General features: G+C 39.0%; 1 protein-coding gene across 14 annotated transcripts in view; it reads right to left on the bottom strand.

Moving 5' to 3' along the window:
- Positions 1-17,215, bottom strand: part of ROBO2 (roundabout guidance receptor 2) — a 709,977-nt gene that overhangs the window by 117,286 nt on the left and 575,476 nt on the right. For all 14 annotated transcript variants that reach the window (XM_069204134.1, XM_069204124.1, XM_069204131.1 and 11 more), the window contains exons 9-13: positions 16,297-16,502; positions 15,713-15,794; positions 13,647-13,812; positions 12,429-12,595; positions 3,835-3,956 (exon numbers count right to left, since the gene is read on the bottom strand). In XM_069204134.1, the coding sequence (XP_069060235.1) occupies positions 3,835-3,956; positions 12,429-12,595; positions 13,647-13,812; positions 15,713-15,794; positions 16,297-16,502 (743 nt within the window). The remainder of the gene's footprint in view (positions 1-3,834; positions 3,957-12,428; positions 12,596-13,646; positions 13,813-15,712; positions 15,795-16,296; positions 16,503-17,215) is intronic.

Raw genomic sequence — 17,215 nt, 5'->3', positions numbered from 1 at the left:
CAGGACAGTTGTCCTCTGGAGGTGCGTGGCAATCTGTGGCAGTAGTTGTTGTTGTCAATGCGCCCCTGATCCAGGGCTCGGAGGTCTGCGGTGGTATAGCTGCTTGGGGTGAAAGAGCCAGCGTTTCTGGCTCTGGGCATGGTTCAGGCATGGTTGAGCATAGACAGGCTTGCTTTTGGTGTGTCCACTGTACACTTCTGCTACGTGTCCGTGCTGCGGCCTCCATAAGTAGTCCTCAGAGGTGGGAGGGGCTAGCAGGAGGCAGAAGGGAAACAGAGCGAGGAAAAAGCAGGTGGAGTGGCATCAAAACAATGTAGCCAAACAGATAAACCAGAACAACCAGGAGTTGAACAATACAGTGAAAAAACTGCAAATAGTACAATAATAGTAAATCACAACAGAAAGGTTACACTGCAAAAGGAGGGCGTAAGCAGAGTCTGAGGATACCACGAGTGATCCGCAGCATCGTGGTCACTTCCTGCTATCTACTTTATTATTGTATTTGCATTTGGCAAATCTTCCAGTATCAACAATCTTATATAAAATTATAGTTGATATAGTGAATTAAATAACTGAGCAATTGATACTCACATGCACTATTTACCACATGTCTGAAAAATAACCACTATATAGAAGCTAAAGCATGGGCAAGAAATGAAACAGAAAAAAAGGAAGCTAACTAACAACAATTGTCTCATCTGACAAGTGTCTTGCTTTAATTTTTTTAATATTTTGAATAGTTTAATTTTCAAACGTGCTTGACTTAAATCCTGCCTTTGATAAAAGTGATGATTTGCCTAGAAGGAATTTGGGAGCAAACCAACTGTGGGTGTTTTTATTGAGAAGCCATCACACTTTGGCCTGATAATTTACTGCCAATTAAAGCAATCATTTTAGCAGAAAGAAGATTGACTTAGGGCTTGTTTTTTTCCTGGATGGATTTGTTTGCTAGACCCCCTAGGTTGTATGTGTTGAATGGTGAGATAAATGAGTGAAACTATACTGCACGTATTCAAGTTCTAAGAATTAAGAGCAATGGAAAACAATAAAAACTAGCATTAAAAATGTTTAACATCAATTTCTATTGGCGAATAATCAGCCAGTGATCTAGGAGCTCAGTTTTCCTGTTTGCATAATGCCAACAAGCAATGAAAACATAAGGTTAGCAGGAACCATGGCAATATGAAACACTGAACATTCAAATATGGCTATTAAAAGAGGAATACAATGACAATATGCACCAACTTGGACTCTCTGTGTGAAGAAATCAGATAAACCTAACTGGTATGCTAAGACTTTAAAGTGTACGTTTCTTCAAAAATATAAATCGCCCTAAAATAGGGTTGGAATCTTCAATGACTATCAGATCATTGTTAAGGCCCGCACCTGTGCTATCCTAAAAATAATAGTTTACATTTTAGTGAAGTAAGTGCTCTTATTAGGACAGGAAAAAGGCTCCATTCAATTAAACTTCCCCCTATGCTTGTTTCCCTCCTTCTATCACTCAGCCTACCAATGCATTACAGTGTTGACCCCCACCTGCTGCAACAAGTGATGTCTGACCACGCAGCACTGTTTGAGGATCCTCTAGGCAACATTTTCCACACTTGCAAACAGGAAGAGGCTGAAAGGGCCATGTTGTTGTTAGGAGCTTCACCAACATTCTATTTCCATGTCTCACTTCAGTGAATCACCACTAAGAAGTTATTCTGCAGTGCTTGTCTGAAGTGAATTCTCAGCTAAGCATTCACTGGTTATGGACAACTAACGAAAATCTAATGCATCTATCAATTCATCCATTTTGATTCAACTGCTGTAATATATTGGCTTTTCTCAGCTTGTTTTCCTTTGGTCCATTTGAGATCGGTGCAAGATCACCTTTTAGGTTGTCATTTGTGCATTAGAAGCTTCTAAGCAAATGATATATAAACCTAATCATAGCACTCTTACAGTCTCACACCTCTGGGGTGTTTGGAGCTCATTCACCTTTAACTGATCAACACTTCAAACAGACGAGATTATCAAACGAAGGGTACATCTATGTAGAACACTTAAATCCAGGGTTTCCTCTCTGAAATCATGGTTAAGAAAATGTCAGGTTGTAACTTTTGGACACCATAGTTTTCTTCCCAATGCTTCTTTATCTCTTCTCATGAATAAAAATCATCATCAAGAAACTGATAAATTATTACATAGATCACTTTAACTGCTCCACAGAACTGAAGCTTTGCATGCCCTCCAACTGTGGCTGGATGAGAAGAGCCCAATTAGTTACAGTCTAAGCACACGTTCCAGAATGCACTTTGGCTTGTGAATTCTCCGCCCTTAATCTCCTGTGCAAAATTCCCTAACAGCATAGCCTTCAGCAATTGTTCCATCTGTGTTACAATTTTTAAAGACTGCACCAACAGATAACGAACATCTAATTCTAATTCTAGCCCACCAGTGGAAAAAATGAATAACAAATTTGTTTTCCACCTAGCAGACTTATCGTTAATTACAGTTGCAGGGCGATTTCCGCATATCATAAAGCATATGTGAATGCTCAATCATTCAGAGGGTGTGACTGGCAGAACATCACAGGGCATCTCGTTTTAGCCCAAGGGGATGTCAACATTTTGCTCCACTAAGGAATTGGCTCCAGCCGAAAACAGATAAATCTTTCTAAAAAATATATCATGCCTGCTTGGGTGATTTTTGGTATTTTTTTCATTACAATTTAAGGTATGATCTCTCTACTGTTCAAAATGTTTGGGAGGTGCAGTCACGTATATATCTGTGAAATAGTATGTTTTTTACGAAAAAGTGTGTAGAGTTTGGGATTCAGTATTTTTAACGTGTAATTGTCAAGAGTATAAAACTTTTCCGATGACACGTAATAATGCCAGCCACCATCCGTTGGATTGTTCTTTAACACAGGATACCCAGCATAGCAGTATAGCACTGTGAATTATTTCCTAAGCAAGTTGTATGCTATTACAGTTGCATTTTTGTAACGCTCTATGCTCTTGATGAGGTACCAGAGCGGTTTGAGGGACATTGCTTCACTAACATTTCGTCGCTCTGGTAAAATATGCTCAAAAGCTATTGCCCCTTAAAAACATGAATTTGATCAAAACTTAAATTGGTAAATGCATTTAGAAAATATATTTTCGGAGGCCTATTTCTAACTTTGTATTCCTGTGGGATCAGTTCATCGCATGTTTTTTTATGAGCCTGCTCTGCTTAACGCCTTCCTTAGGGTGTGAGTCGGTCACTGAAATCAGGCGTAGCTAGACCAAGTGCAGGCTCGTCCATCAGCGTGAAAACTGGCGCAGTGTGAGACACTGTCCTGAGATAGACATTATTTCCTCTCTGCACCATTACCAGTACCTGTATTACCAGCACATCCGGAAATTACAGAGGTGCAACTTCAATACCAAACACCACTTGAAAATTATTGGAAATGTCTCCAACTGTTTTTTCCTGCCAAAGTCTTCACCCAGAAAAGTGAAGTGGAGAAAATATTCCGTCAGGCACTCTTCAGTTTCATTTTTGGGCATCTTCTGAATTTAGCAGAAAGCTGAGTCAATTCCTCCCTATTTACCGGAATTTTCTAATTTCAAACATTAATAAGAAGTTATACAGTGCATCATTTATTTACTTTTTATTTATAGCTTTTGAAGGTTTAGAGTACAAAACATAGCTGAAGAAAAAACACTGTCTGGAAACATACATGCTGAAGCTATTGCACTAAGAAATTAGACTAAATTGTGACAACTGAGGTCAGACACGTTACTTTTAAACATGCACCACAAATGAGAAAAGGAGTCCAGTGCTTTATTGAGGACTTACCGTCCAAGTGACTTGAATAGTTGTTGGGGTCAGTACAACAGGATTATGTAGCCGAACAATGACGTCACCCAGTTCTTTTTGTACTTGTCTGTGGTCTATTCCTTGTGCTGGTGGACTGATGTCTGCCAAAAACATATAAAGTGATGATTCAGAAACATACAGGAGAAAGTGGCTAGAAAAGTAGGGTAATTTACAGGCCAATGGAGAGTAATATATATCTGGACATTCATGTCAGAGAACTGTTTGCACCCTTCATGTGCAAAAGCACATGTCTCATTGATAAGAATTGGGCTAAACAATATAGCATAGCAATGAGGACACAGGTTTATATACATTTCAAGAACACTAGACAGAGTCCCCAGTTTGGTTTTATAAGTGATAGAGCATTTCGATTTGAACAAATCAGGAATCAGGATCAAGGTAGCTAATCTTTATTTGTCTTAAAGAACTATTGTACTCATCACAAACACGCCCTTGCTGATGAAAAAAAACGAGCTGGGAAAGATGAAGATCACATTATAATCTAAAGTACAATTAACTGAAGTTTGTATTCGACCAGATACATCACCCTTTGCATTTGGTATGATCATTGTGTTGTTTTTGCAGCTAAGAGTTTTTTAAACATGCGTTCTCCATTAAACAATACATTCTGAACCATGCTTGGCAATGCATTTTTCTGTCAAATTGAAAAGACACCTTTTACATTGACAGACATGACTGTTAGTAAGCAGCATAAAAAGTGTGTATATTGTGAAACTCTTATTGACCCAGTTTCAATTGATACTACCCAACATATGCTTATTATCACCCAACTCAGCAGGCAGGAGGACTTTGTGGATATATCAGGTTCCAACCCTGTGGCTTTGGGGTTAAATGCCACAGGGTTGGAACCTGATATGTCCACAAAGTGGGTAATAGGATATATTTATTCCAAGTCTGGCATAAATATATCCTATTACCCACTGCACTCTCACCCAGCCAGTGTTCTGGTTGGCCATCACCTGCAGCCGAATGAGAGCAGACACCAGGCATCAGATGCGGTGAAACTAGCACTACTGGGGCTGTATACCATGTTTCAATCACAACTCTGAAGACTGTAGGTCAAGCAGGACACGTTTATGGGTAGCACCCATAAGCAAGTGAAGCGAATCAAAGTGAAGGGAAGTGAAGTGAAGTGAAGCAAGTGAAACTAAAATCCCCTGGCTTTCTCTTTACAGAATTTACAGCAATGACACTCAGTCCCTGTACCAAGAATATGCCTCTAAGCAAAAGGTATACTGTTGTCTTCTTTGTTGAAGAGATTCACTATGGGGAAATATTTTTCCACAAATTTAATTTTTCTCCTCCCATAAGCACCCAAGGCTGGCCGAGCTACTCTGACAGACATAAAAGAAAACCTCACCCTCAAAGACCCCATACCACTTTGGATCACAGTATGGGGCTGGCCCCACTTGAAAATATAAAGTTTGCTACAAGTGATATTTGTATTAGAATTATGTATGAATGTAAGGCACATTCATACTACGATACTTGCTACAAAAGAGGGATGGGAAAAAGAACAGGTAGATGCTGGTACTGGGTACATGTAGGCCCAGGAAGGGGCATAGAGAATAGAGTTGGTAAGAAGACAAGGAAAGGATTGGGTGAGGAAGGAGAGTGGGGGTTCCGAGGAAGAGGGGGGGGCTCCTCTGAGTGTATAAAGGAAGTGAGTTTATAATGTTAGGAGGCACTGCCTGATAAAAGGAGTCTTCAGCTTCATATGTGATCAAAGACCTTGATTAGTGAAATAATAATTAAAGAGACCAAAATATAAAACAGGCATTTGACAGTTTCTTTCAGACACTGAATAGAGATAATGTAATAGCCACAGAAAAGCATATAAACGGTTGGCTTAAGGAAGCCGATCTACCCATTTTCCAACCCAACTTGCAGAATGCCTTAAACCAAGAGATGAGCTCAGATGGAGTGGGTATTGTTATTAAAGGGCTGAAAAGGGGAAGGGTTCAGGCCCCGATTGATTACCCAATGAGTTATAATGCTGGTCTTGACTCGGCTGTTAAATGCATTATATGTGGATAGCTGTGCACAAGCAGGTTCATGGGATGAAGTGGTAATTAATATACTTTTAAAACCCAATAAAGACCGAACGGTTTGTAAGTCATATAGACCTATAACACTGTTAAATAATGACTATAAAATGTGCACACAAGTCATAGCTAGAGGACTTGAGAGGGTAATGGGAGAGGGCTGGTGCATGAAGATCAGAAGAGCTTTATGAGAGGCGGACATTTACATGAGCTGACCCACATCCTATTGTCAGCTATAAACAAAGCAATAGAAAGAAACCCCCCCTTATTCTAATGACATTCAAGGCCACAAAGTTGGCCTTTCCTGTTTACCGTAATTAAGCAATATGGACTGGGGGACAGGTTCCTCGAGGCAATCAAAGCTATTTATAGAGAACCATCAGCAAGGATATTAGTTAATGGGAACCTAACTAATCAAATTCAAATAGAGAGAGGAACCCAGCAGGGGTGCCCCTTATTGCCACTACTCTTCAAAATATATATTGAACCGTTAGCTATTCAGGTGAGGGGTGACCAGAAGGTTATCCCTTTTAAACATCATGAGTGGGTATAAGTAGTGGTATTATATGCGGACGATCAGATGAATTACATGCACATTTGTATAGGATCCTTTCCTGCCATATTAAACGTATTAACTGACTTCAGGAGAGTATTGGGGTATTTAAAGAATCAACAGAAAACAGAATTGATGCCCTGGAATACTCCTTCAATCAGCTCACTGGAGAAAAATTCGATCAGATACTTAGGGGTTCAGGTGGTAAAAGACTTGAGTAGGATGGCCCAAGTAAACTTTAACAAGTTTTTATAAGAAACTAGGAGACTTTTGAATTCTTGGGCTTGTCTCCCCCTTTCACGGCTTGGCATAAGTAACATGTAAAAAATATGATATTACAGAAGTTTACTTTCATCTTAAACACAATACCATTGGAATTCAGGGCACAATGTTTTAACAAACTGTAAGGCGAATTGTGTAGCTTTACCTGGGCCTACAGAGGGGTGCGAATTTCATGGATGCCTGCAATCGCAAAATAGATGGAGGGATTGCTCTGGTAGATTTCCAATTATATTACTGGGCTTTCCAATTGAAAAATGTAAGACTGCTAGTGACTTTCAACAGATCTTCCCCCTCTACTGGGGTTTAACTAAAATTTGGTAGAAGCGGCACATTTTTTATTTAAATTTGGCCATTCAGAATTTTTTAAGGAGAGGAGGTTAAAGATGATATGGACTTCCCCGGCATGCCAGAATGTTTACCGGATCTATTAGCTAGCTCTCTAAGGGATGCCAGAATTCTGAAGAGTGGGCAACTGCGAGAAGAGGGGACTTTGTTAACATGGGACAGACTATCCCAGCTCACAGGAATGAATATCTCCAGGTTCAAATTTTATCAGTCAGCTAGGCAGGAGTGCAGAGAGATTTTGTGGTTGTAAACCTGGAATGGGAATTAAAACTGCTGAGTGTTTCTGTGCAGAAGAAAGAAGTGTCCAAATGGTATTGTATGTTGGTGTAGGGTGAGGATGGGCCATTAACATTGCCAGAGGACAAGTGGGGATCAGACCGGCGAGCATTGGAGCTTACGAGCTAGTGGCAAGCATTAATGTCTACCCTTTGGGCTTCGGTTAAGTCTGTATCCCTTGGGAGAAATCATCTATTTACAGTTCACAGAGCATACTGGTCTCTGAAGAAATTGATGAACATGGGAGGGCACAGGCCGAGGTGTTGCTCCAAGTGTGGCCTAGAGAAGGCAGATGGTGTACATCAGAACATCCAGCTCTTCTGGCAAGAAGTGGGCAAGATTTCAACAGGCACACTGAAAAGAGAGAGCCTGGCTTTGGTTATTTTTGGTGCTCTAACTGGTGAAGAGCCGGGCAGCAAACTAGGGAAACCATAGTCATAGTTACTCTTCATACTGGTTTTGATTGCACAAAGGGAAATCTGCATGAAATGGATATGTTCCGGCTCACCAAACTGCACACAATGGGATAGATCAGCACAATGCATTTGTAGGTTGGATTGTGCAATGGGTCGCAGAAACGAATTAGGATGTGGGAACTGTTTGACATACACTTTTCAGGTCAGGGGTCCGAGGATTAAAGACAAATGCAACATTAAGAAGAGTACGGAGCTGCACTTTGGAAACCCTATATATGTTGAACGAGGCTCTTTGACGGAGCTGGGACCCTGCATAGGGAGGTCCCGGTCGAAATCAAACACAGTATCAGTGCCCCTTGTCTCATATGAGGTCAAAAAAAGCAAAAGAAAGCCCAATCTGCTACACTGAAAGAGAGAAAGTACATCCCACTAATATCGAGGACCAGTCACTCATTTTCATTTCTTTTTCACAAATGTGAGTCACCGTTTATGCTTCTCTGTTCAGAAAATCATATTCTGAGAGAATATCTCTCTGCAAGACTTTCTTCTGCTAAACTTCACTTTCGTAACTTTTCTTCAACGTGAGGCAAACAGCTGAGAGCAAAGCTTCCTTCGATAATATTGAGAAACCATTGCCTGTTAAATGAGGATATCGTGAATGCATAATCTGTTTTAGAGCTTCGACTGTTAAAAACTAAGTAATCTAGTGAACATAGGCCACGTTTACTTTGTGATAAATAGCTAACTTTTTGTAAGTGAAAACGACAAAATATTGTATGGGAAGTAATGTGATGCAGTCTTTTTAAGCGCAGAGTTAGGGCCCAACTAGTTTTAAAAGTCTATAAAACTACTAGACAATGTATTTACTTACAATATTTATAGTCGCGAGTCAGTAGAAATCAGTAGGAAAAGTTTTTTTTTTTTTTTTTTTTTTTTTTTTTTATGCTAAGAGAGTTAACTTCAAGTATTTTGTGCTTCTCATTAGGATGTTATCCTATAAGCAAACATCCTATCGGTTCATCAGGCAGAACGGACACTCTGACCCAAAAAATGAGCACGCTTATGAAATATGTTGTGTAAATTGCTATAAATACCAAGGGTGTTTGAATGAACTGAAGTCTCTGAAACAAATGCCTCCTTGTCGTATTGATCAGCTAATTGAAATATCATTCTGACAAACTGAGCAGAAGATTTGTGTGTTAGCAGAGGAATGGCTGCCCGCTTATAAATGAAAGAAAAAACTTAGGTCTTTACAAAAGGCTAATTCACCCATTAAGAACCCTTTCCTTCCTGATTATTATTAAAAGAAGCACCTGCACTTGGCTGCGCAGATCAGCAGCTACTTCTTCAGTTAATGGGATTTTACATTTGCAAATCATTGTAATTACCCACAAATTATTCATTAAAGTATGATTCATATTATGGGGCCACCTGTTTTATCACTCCGTGTTGTTGAAAGCAGTTATTAGAGGTATCTGAACGAGGCGGTACATAATAAGGTATTACATTGGTAATGCAGAGCGTAACCGAGAACACTGAACCTCAGTTTCACCGATGCGACTGTTTTTAGACACCTTTCATCGTGCTTCTCATAAAATGATATATATGAAATGATCTGCTCTCGTCAGTCATTTCATGACATGAATGGCAACACTGAAGCAGGCAGCTGGCACCATTCACTCAGGATCCCGCAGAGATTTGATAAGGTGCTCGCATTTCTCTGAAAAAATGTTGTTAAGTGCCATTTAAATCACACTGATTTTTAAAGGACTAAAGTAGCAAAGCAAGGCTATTGAGTAGGGCATTCATTTGGAGTCAGCTTCAAGGATAGTATTTGGTCACGTGCCCAGGGAGATGGCATTCATGCATATGTCCAGTGCTTCCATGCCTGGTTTATAGGTATGTGGTGTTATTTTTTTTACAGATATGCCTAGAGATCAGTGCAGGATACACAACGATATGTGTAATTCAGAGACCCAAAAATATTTTGATATTAAGATTTCCCAAGACAGCACATGGGTTCAGGGAACATGCTTATTAGAGCCTGAAAATGTGGTAATAATGATGAAGTATGATAAGTACAAGGGAGAGGGGGATATTCTTACCAAGCTAGGTAGTTCTAGTTTTTGTGGAGGTTAGATCACCTTCTGAGGAACATATCTGAAGAACAAGCAATGTTTCTTAAAGAGAGATCTTTTTTCAAGGAGGGACTTAGGACCATTATGTGACCCCCCTTGGATGCTTAGAGAAAGTTGCCAGTGGCATCTTGGACTGCTTTTAATAGCCGCGTATGCTTGAATGGAAATCTATTTGTACAGCATAGACCACTGTAGAAAGTATAAGTACCTCTACGTCTCTAGGGGGCTTGGTGATGCATATACATTTTCCTCATATTGAAGCAGGGTTTCTCACTGTACTTTTTAACATGCGGGCAGCCATCAAGCATGAACCCCAGAGGCTTTACTTTTGCAACACTTTCCTGAGTAATCTTGTTTATTGTTGGAGTGGTTAGCTCATAGCTGGGAAGTTTTAAAATGAAGAAGGGTAGGAACGGCAAATCTGTTGATGAGGGCTCAGTACCAAAGGGCATTGTAGCATGCTACTCTATATTTTATAAGGTTCACTGTTCCCATGGCCACTGGATTTACGGTGTAGGTAAAGTCTAGCTGCTACATTTTTGGTTATATATTCACTTGCCATACTGCCTCCAGCATCTATTGTATACTTTTCAGATTTTAACAATTTTTAATTAAAGAAAGTCTGCTTATCAAACAGATCAAAAGTTCCTGAATATGCTTCAGATGGGGGCTAGCATTGTGCAATACACCTTGCAAAAGTTAGTTGTTCTTTTTTCAGCTATGCACTGCAGTGTCCATGTAATGAAGATGTGAGAACCTTTTCCAGAGAGGGCAGACTTCCCTAAAGAAAAGAGAGGGGAAGGGCCTTATCTGCATCAAGGCAAACAAACCACATACATATAACAATTCAACAGTCATAGTAATTCATTCTTCATCTTGAAAATGTTTTGCTTCACCAATTGATGTTTATATCAAAGACATTTTTTTTCTTTTGCTTAAAAAACTTTAGAACACATAGCAGTACCAGACATCAATAAACTAACAAGCAAAATGCTAACATGACTTTCTCCATCATTCTTCAATTCACAAGGAGAGCTGTGATCCATGATAGGATAATTAATGCTTTTACAAATACTTTGTCCCCTGCCAATGACTCCCACTAACCAAAACATCTTACCAAAGACAAAATGATCCCTTCTTTTGTCTCTTCCTAAGTTTCTCCTGCCACTCAAGACAGAAAATGGAAAAGCCTGGAATCAACTGTTACTACCAAACCCAGTTTGACTTATTATATGACATATTAACAAGAAAAAGAAATGTAGACAAATCTGAGCTTGCAAGCATGATGGGCTGTCTAAACACAATGACCTCCAATACAAGGAACTTCACAACGGTACTCATCAACGCTAAGGTAGCCCTTTCCATACACTCTGATCTACCTCAATTTCTCTGGCAAGATCTCAAATGTAAATATATGCAGAAACACACACTGTTGCTTTCTCTGGGCTCACCTATGGCAGTCATTCTACAGACATTTAGCCACACTAAGGACCACTACTCACAGAGGACTAATAGCCCTCCAACTGATACTAACTCTCCTGCAGGAGCCAGGTCATTATTACCCATTTTCTTACACTTCTATTCCACCTGGCTCCAATCCCCCTTCCTCATCTGGCATGCCCGATACATACAGCCTCATCCTTTTTCTGCATTACATGCATCACTGTTCAAAATATTATAGGAAAATGTCTCAGCCCCAGAACCATAAATTCGTGCAACCCTGTCTACGTTTTCCATATCATCCTAAGTGCCCCTACTTAGAGATTAGAGAGATACACCCTAAAATGTTCTTACAAAATTGCATGTCTGCTGTAGCTCACAAAATTCAGTTGGCTGATACCATAAAATCTGGTCTGAATATCATGGTCCTAACAGGTACATGGAGTGTTTTCATTATTCAAATTCATTAAAAATGTCCTTGTTCACTGAGGCTTGTCCACCACCCACATTTGCAGAAAAAAGAGAAATGGTGTCAGAGTAGCTGATACAGAAAACATGAAGGAATATGAGTGAATCAAATAACATAATTTCCTTTCCTTCCAGTGTCTAGCACTGGATATTTAATCCTAGTATGCATATTTCCTTAAGACCAACATAATTTAGAGTGCCCATGGGTAAAACATACTTTTTGTCAAACAGTGTATATAATATATCATTATGCAACGTTCATTCTTTTCCCACCTGCATTTTCTAGGGAAATCTGATGTCCACTGTGGTGAATATTCTCAATAAATGTGAATTAATGCACTTGGTCAAGATGGGTTCAGTAAGAGGCAAAGCCAAACAACCAACAAAGGAGACATACAAATGAGGTTTAGATAGCATTGAATTTATATGTTATGATCAGATATTAAAAAGAAGAATATGCAATTATGAAGAAAGAGAAGTGTTTAATTCAAATGCCTTCAAATGGCAATGTGAAGAAGGGTATCTAGTTTAATGTGGAATAGAAACATTGGATAACATATCACACAATGATGTTTTATAGAATAATTACCTTGTGTCCGCACAGGATCTGACATGGTGCTGGGGTCACTCAGACCCTGGTTGTTGATTGCTCTCACCATAAAAAGATATATAGTGTTGGGTCGAAGTCCTTTTACTGTATAAACTGTGGTCTTCACATGGTTAGCCACCGTCTGCCAACTGTTGCTGACTGATTGACTGATATTGGAATAAATCAAAAAGAATACCTTCAGTTCTGCTTGTTAGGCTTCTGTATTAAGTTTCAAAATAGAATTATTTGGTATGTTTTGAATAATGCAATATTTTTTTTGTAAGCTCAAAGTTAGCAGCAGTCCCATATGACTATTCAAGAAGCATGAATTTGTCAAGATCCCATATAATGCATGTGTAGTCCCTTGGGATCAGCAGCAAACCTCCCAAGAAGTACAAATCTGCATCCTTGTCGCATTACAAACTCAACCCTTATGTAACACAGCCAACTCCATTTTGATGTGTCCTCTGACACATATTCAGTTATCCAGAAATCTTCCTGCAGAACATCCAGACTCGGGCTCCAATTACTTATCACTAGAACACAGTCCTCCTGGATCTAGGAGTGTTACCATCATTGTCTTTATTGAAAATCACAAACAAGATGAAACTGCTTAAAAGAAAATCTTCCATGTTCTTAGTTCAAGCCCTGTCTCTAAAAAAGCATTCTGCTTATGAGCTATAATTGCCATCATGCTATAATTGTATATTCTGTTAAATATCCCCCATTCCACCCATTCCAATTCACACATTTATGTCTTCTGCAAGCCTTTTTGTAGTGTTTTACTGCATTATATGGTCAATATCCATAATTCTTGTTTAGGTTGCTTTACAACCAGCTAAAGAGAAACAAATACAAAGTTTCTCAGTGGCATGTTTTGATGTGGTCTTTATTATTATTTGCAAATACTACTTCATGAAGCACACAATATTCTCCACTTCTTTATCCCTTGTTTAAAGGATTTTAGCAATAAAGCTATAAGTATTCAGTACTGGTCAAAGTGTAATATTTAAATAAGGTGGAAATAGATAAGCTCCAATTTGTGGTTCAAACATTTTAGTAGTAACAATCTTCAAACTTAAATGATGGCGACACGTAAGACTAATCAATAAGAGCACCAAGATTAAGAGAAGCAAGGGGTGTTAATACCAGAAGATCTGAAGTAAAATGTCAGATACAACAAACTAGGAAGTGTTAGGTTTTACATAGTTCACATACCTGAAAGTTTCAATGATATATGCGTTCACAGGCAGGCTCCCTGGTGTGCCCGCCTGCCAGGACAAGGTGACACTGTTCTTGGTAACATCAGTGACTTGAGGTTTGGATGGTGGCCCAGGAAGGTCAATTAAATCATAATTTTTATTGATTATTGCTGTCCCTGGTTCTGTAAGGATTACAAAATCATGGAACATTTAATTTGCAACCACATTCTAGATTTTACTGCCACAAGAGTAGTTCTATATGTAATACAATTGAAAATGATATTGAACTTTAGAATTCATAAAAACCAGTACTCTTAGTTTTCTTTTATGCTTTCATAGGAAAATCATACATGGTTTTCTTTTGGGTTGATAAGAAAGGACACACCCATCTGCTTACTTTATCGGGGATTATCAGCTTTGCTTGTGTTTCGCTACTTCACAAACAATCATTTGGTTTAGGCCCATGAATTTACAACACTGTGTTATTGTGTTCCTATGAATGTGAATGCTGCTGTTATCTGTACAAGCAAAGAGGTGAATTAGGGTTTTAAAATAAAGAACCCATGGAAGCTCTGTAAAGCCACCTGTACTTCAAGTGCCTGTGGGTTGTAACTACAGAGGGGCAGAACCCCTTCAGCTCCGTTTGCCCATTGGGAGTGCAAGTGCAAAGTAAAAGACAAAACGGTGCACTTGAATTTATTTGTGGATTTTACCTTACACCAAAATAATATAGAGCAGGTGGCTTTAGCAATGTACTCTAGTGCTGCTGTCCGGTCAAGCAGCTTGTGGAGTTCTTTCAATACATGTTTTACTGACTCCAAGTACTGTCCTTCGATAGGTTCTTTTTTGCTCAGTTCCTTCTTGTAGTTTTGCTTTTGGTGGCTTAAGGGTTCCATCTACTACATGCCAATGCCAGGGAGCTGGGTGCAGCAAATTAGTGCCACTTATCTATAGAGGGTGATCACTCAAGAAGTTTTAGATGTGTTTTCTATTTTTCTTTATTACCCTAAATTTCATTCTTATCTTGCCTATGGCCATGACCTGTGTTTATGTTCAGAAAGAAGGCAATCAGGCGTTAGGTAGAAATGATCTACACTTTATCTGTGTCACAGGAGCAATAGAAAAGAAGGGTATTGAACCTTCTTTAACTTCAGTAAAAATCTTCCTTTGTCATATTGTATTGATCATGTTCAGCAAAGAATGTTTCAAATGCATATTAAAATATAAAATCTTCACCATCTTATTAAAATATTAGTTGCTCAACTCAGGATGCCATTCTTCTTTACAGCCCTTTCCGCACCTTACTTGTGTCCGTTGTGAAGAGGTAATAAATATATCAAGGTTAATTTGAGGGGTGCTTAGAAAATGTGACAAAAGTTGTCAGGAATGTGATTTTCTACAACCGGAAAGATCAAAGACATTTCTCTGTGGAGGGCCAATGAATTAGACAGTTTACATTTAACAAAGGGCTACACCTAGCCTTTTTGTAGGTCAAGCAAATACCACCAAGCCTGCTCCCACCTACATTATCCTTTCCTAGACAAAAAAATGGGTGGCAGTTCTGTTGTTGTCTTGTGACATATTACATACAAAACATACAATAATAATACTGTTCGCATGTGTTAAAACATATCCCAGTCTGTGACAAGTGAAGTCAGTTTATTGATGCAACTACTTTAATGTTATCATACACTATAGTATTAAGACCTCTCCATGGAGATCTCGTTTCTCTCTGCCAGCTGCAGTTTGCAAAGTAAAGAAGCGTCATTCAAAGATTCCCGGAAAGGTTCACAAGGATGACAAATACAGTTCAAGGATCTTCGGACAAAGAATGCAGCAGACAGTTTATCCAAGAAGAAAAAATCAAGTTTGGTGAAATGATCTCTATAGAAAAATAGACGACTCAATATTTAATCAATATTTGCTAAAGAAACCATTAACAACTACGTTCGCCATTAAATGTTACTTTTAACTGCCATACACCTGCTTAGATCCATAAAGGGCCACATGGTCATAATGGACATAAAGCCATTACAGTTAATTCATTATATTATGGAATTCAATCAAAAGAAATCAATGTACCTGCAACATCCAAAACAGCACTCCAGGAGGTCTCCCCACTCGAACTTGTGGCCACACAAGTGTACGTGCCCGAATCAGAGGCCTGCGCACAAAGGAAATAATATGGGTGAGTTTGCCGAATGTTTATTTTTGTTATTTTGATCAACTAAGGAACTTCTTCAACGACATTTGCCAAAGCAACCCATTGGTAACTGTTTCTACTGATGACAGAAACTATCACATTATATTCCTGTGGTACAAACACACAGTAATCCATCATGTTTCCATGGGTACACCAAAAATATAACACACCCCCAGCACCAATAATGAATATGTGCAAATGCTTTTATATTTTTATCAAAGAAGCATAATGAGCAGCGCAGTGAAGGACATATCTTGAATGTATTCATTTCCAGGAAATCCACGCTCTGTAATTTTTGGGCATCTTTTGTGTTTGTCACGTGTAAAGCCTGTGTTTTATTTAATAGGGATTCTGCATGTGAGCGGCAGCTTTCTAAGCATGCAGAGGTGACCGATTTGTGAGGATTTAACATTCTGACAAAGGACGGCTTCCTTGCAGTACATTGTAGGTTGTGTAAACTCACCCGCAGAGCCTTGATCTGCAGAGAACCTTGCTCCAACATAGAAATTCGACTATCTCGTCCCAGGAAACTGAGTCCCTCCTTCAGCCAACTGATACCTGGGGCTGGTTCACCAGTTGCTTTGCATTTGAGCACAGCGGATCCATCTACTGGCAGTGTTTGATTGGTTGGGCCCTGAAGGATGATGGGTGGGGGTCTATCTGTAGAAACTAAATCAAAACACGAAACATCTCAAAAAAACATCCTACTTTTGTATTATTAATGTCTGCCCCAAACATAGCCTCTGCAATTAGTAATACTATATGACATATATGCATTGCTTTTTATTTTAATACCTTTATTTTGATATATGTATATATTTAACATTATTTATAACATGCACAGTCAATTAAGCTTCACAATCTACAACATAATATATGCAAAGTACAGACTAATAAAATAGAGTTTTGGGACTAGTGTTCCAATAACCACTGTCAAATAAACTTCCTAAACTTTAAAGTCTTTCATTTCATGTTTAGGAACATGGGTGAGAAAAAGCCTTGAGTTTGGGACATACAGAAGCACCTTATCAGTTGATTGCAAGGCTTGACAAGTGAGCTGACAACTAAATTTAGGACACATAAAATCAAGAGAATTATATGAGTGATGATCCTCGCTTCCAAAGGAGCGCTTTCAAATGGGTAACCAGGGAAATGAACGCCAATAGGAAGAAATATGGTTGTGCTTTCAGGGCCAAGTAACCCTGAGGATAGCTGAATTTTGGACCAGTTGAAGATGCTTGAATACATTCTTTGTAGTCCCCAGTATTGACATAACTGCATCGAATTGCAGTAATGTACTACAATTTCACAAGCCTGGTCTGATTTGTTGAGGGCCTGTTCCTCTGAGGTCACGATCACACGTTTATTGCCACAGCAGGTCA

The sequence above is a fragment of the Pleurodeles waltl genome, chromosome 8 (assembly GCF_031143425.1).
Source record: "Pleurodeles waltl isolate 20211129_DDA chromosome 8, aPleWal1.hap1.20221129, whole genome shotgun sequence".
Lineage (NCBI taxonomy): Eukaryota > Metazoa > Chordata > Amphibia > Caudata > Salamandridae > Pleurodeles > Pleurodeles waltl.
This window is presented reverse-complemented; position numbering and strand designations above follow the sequence as displayed.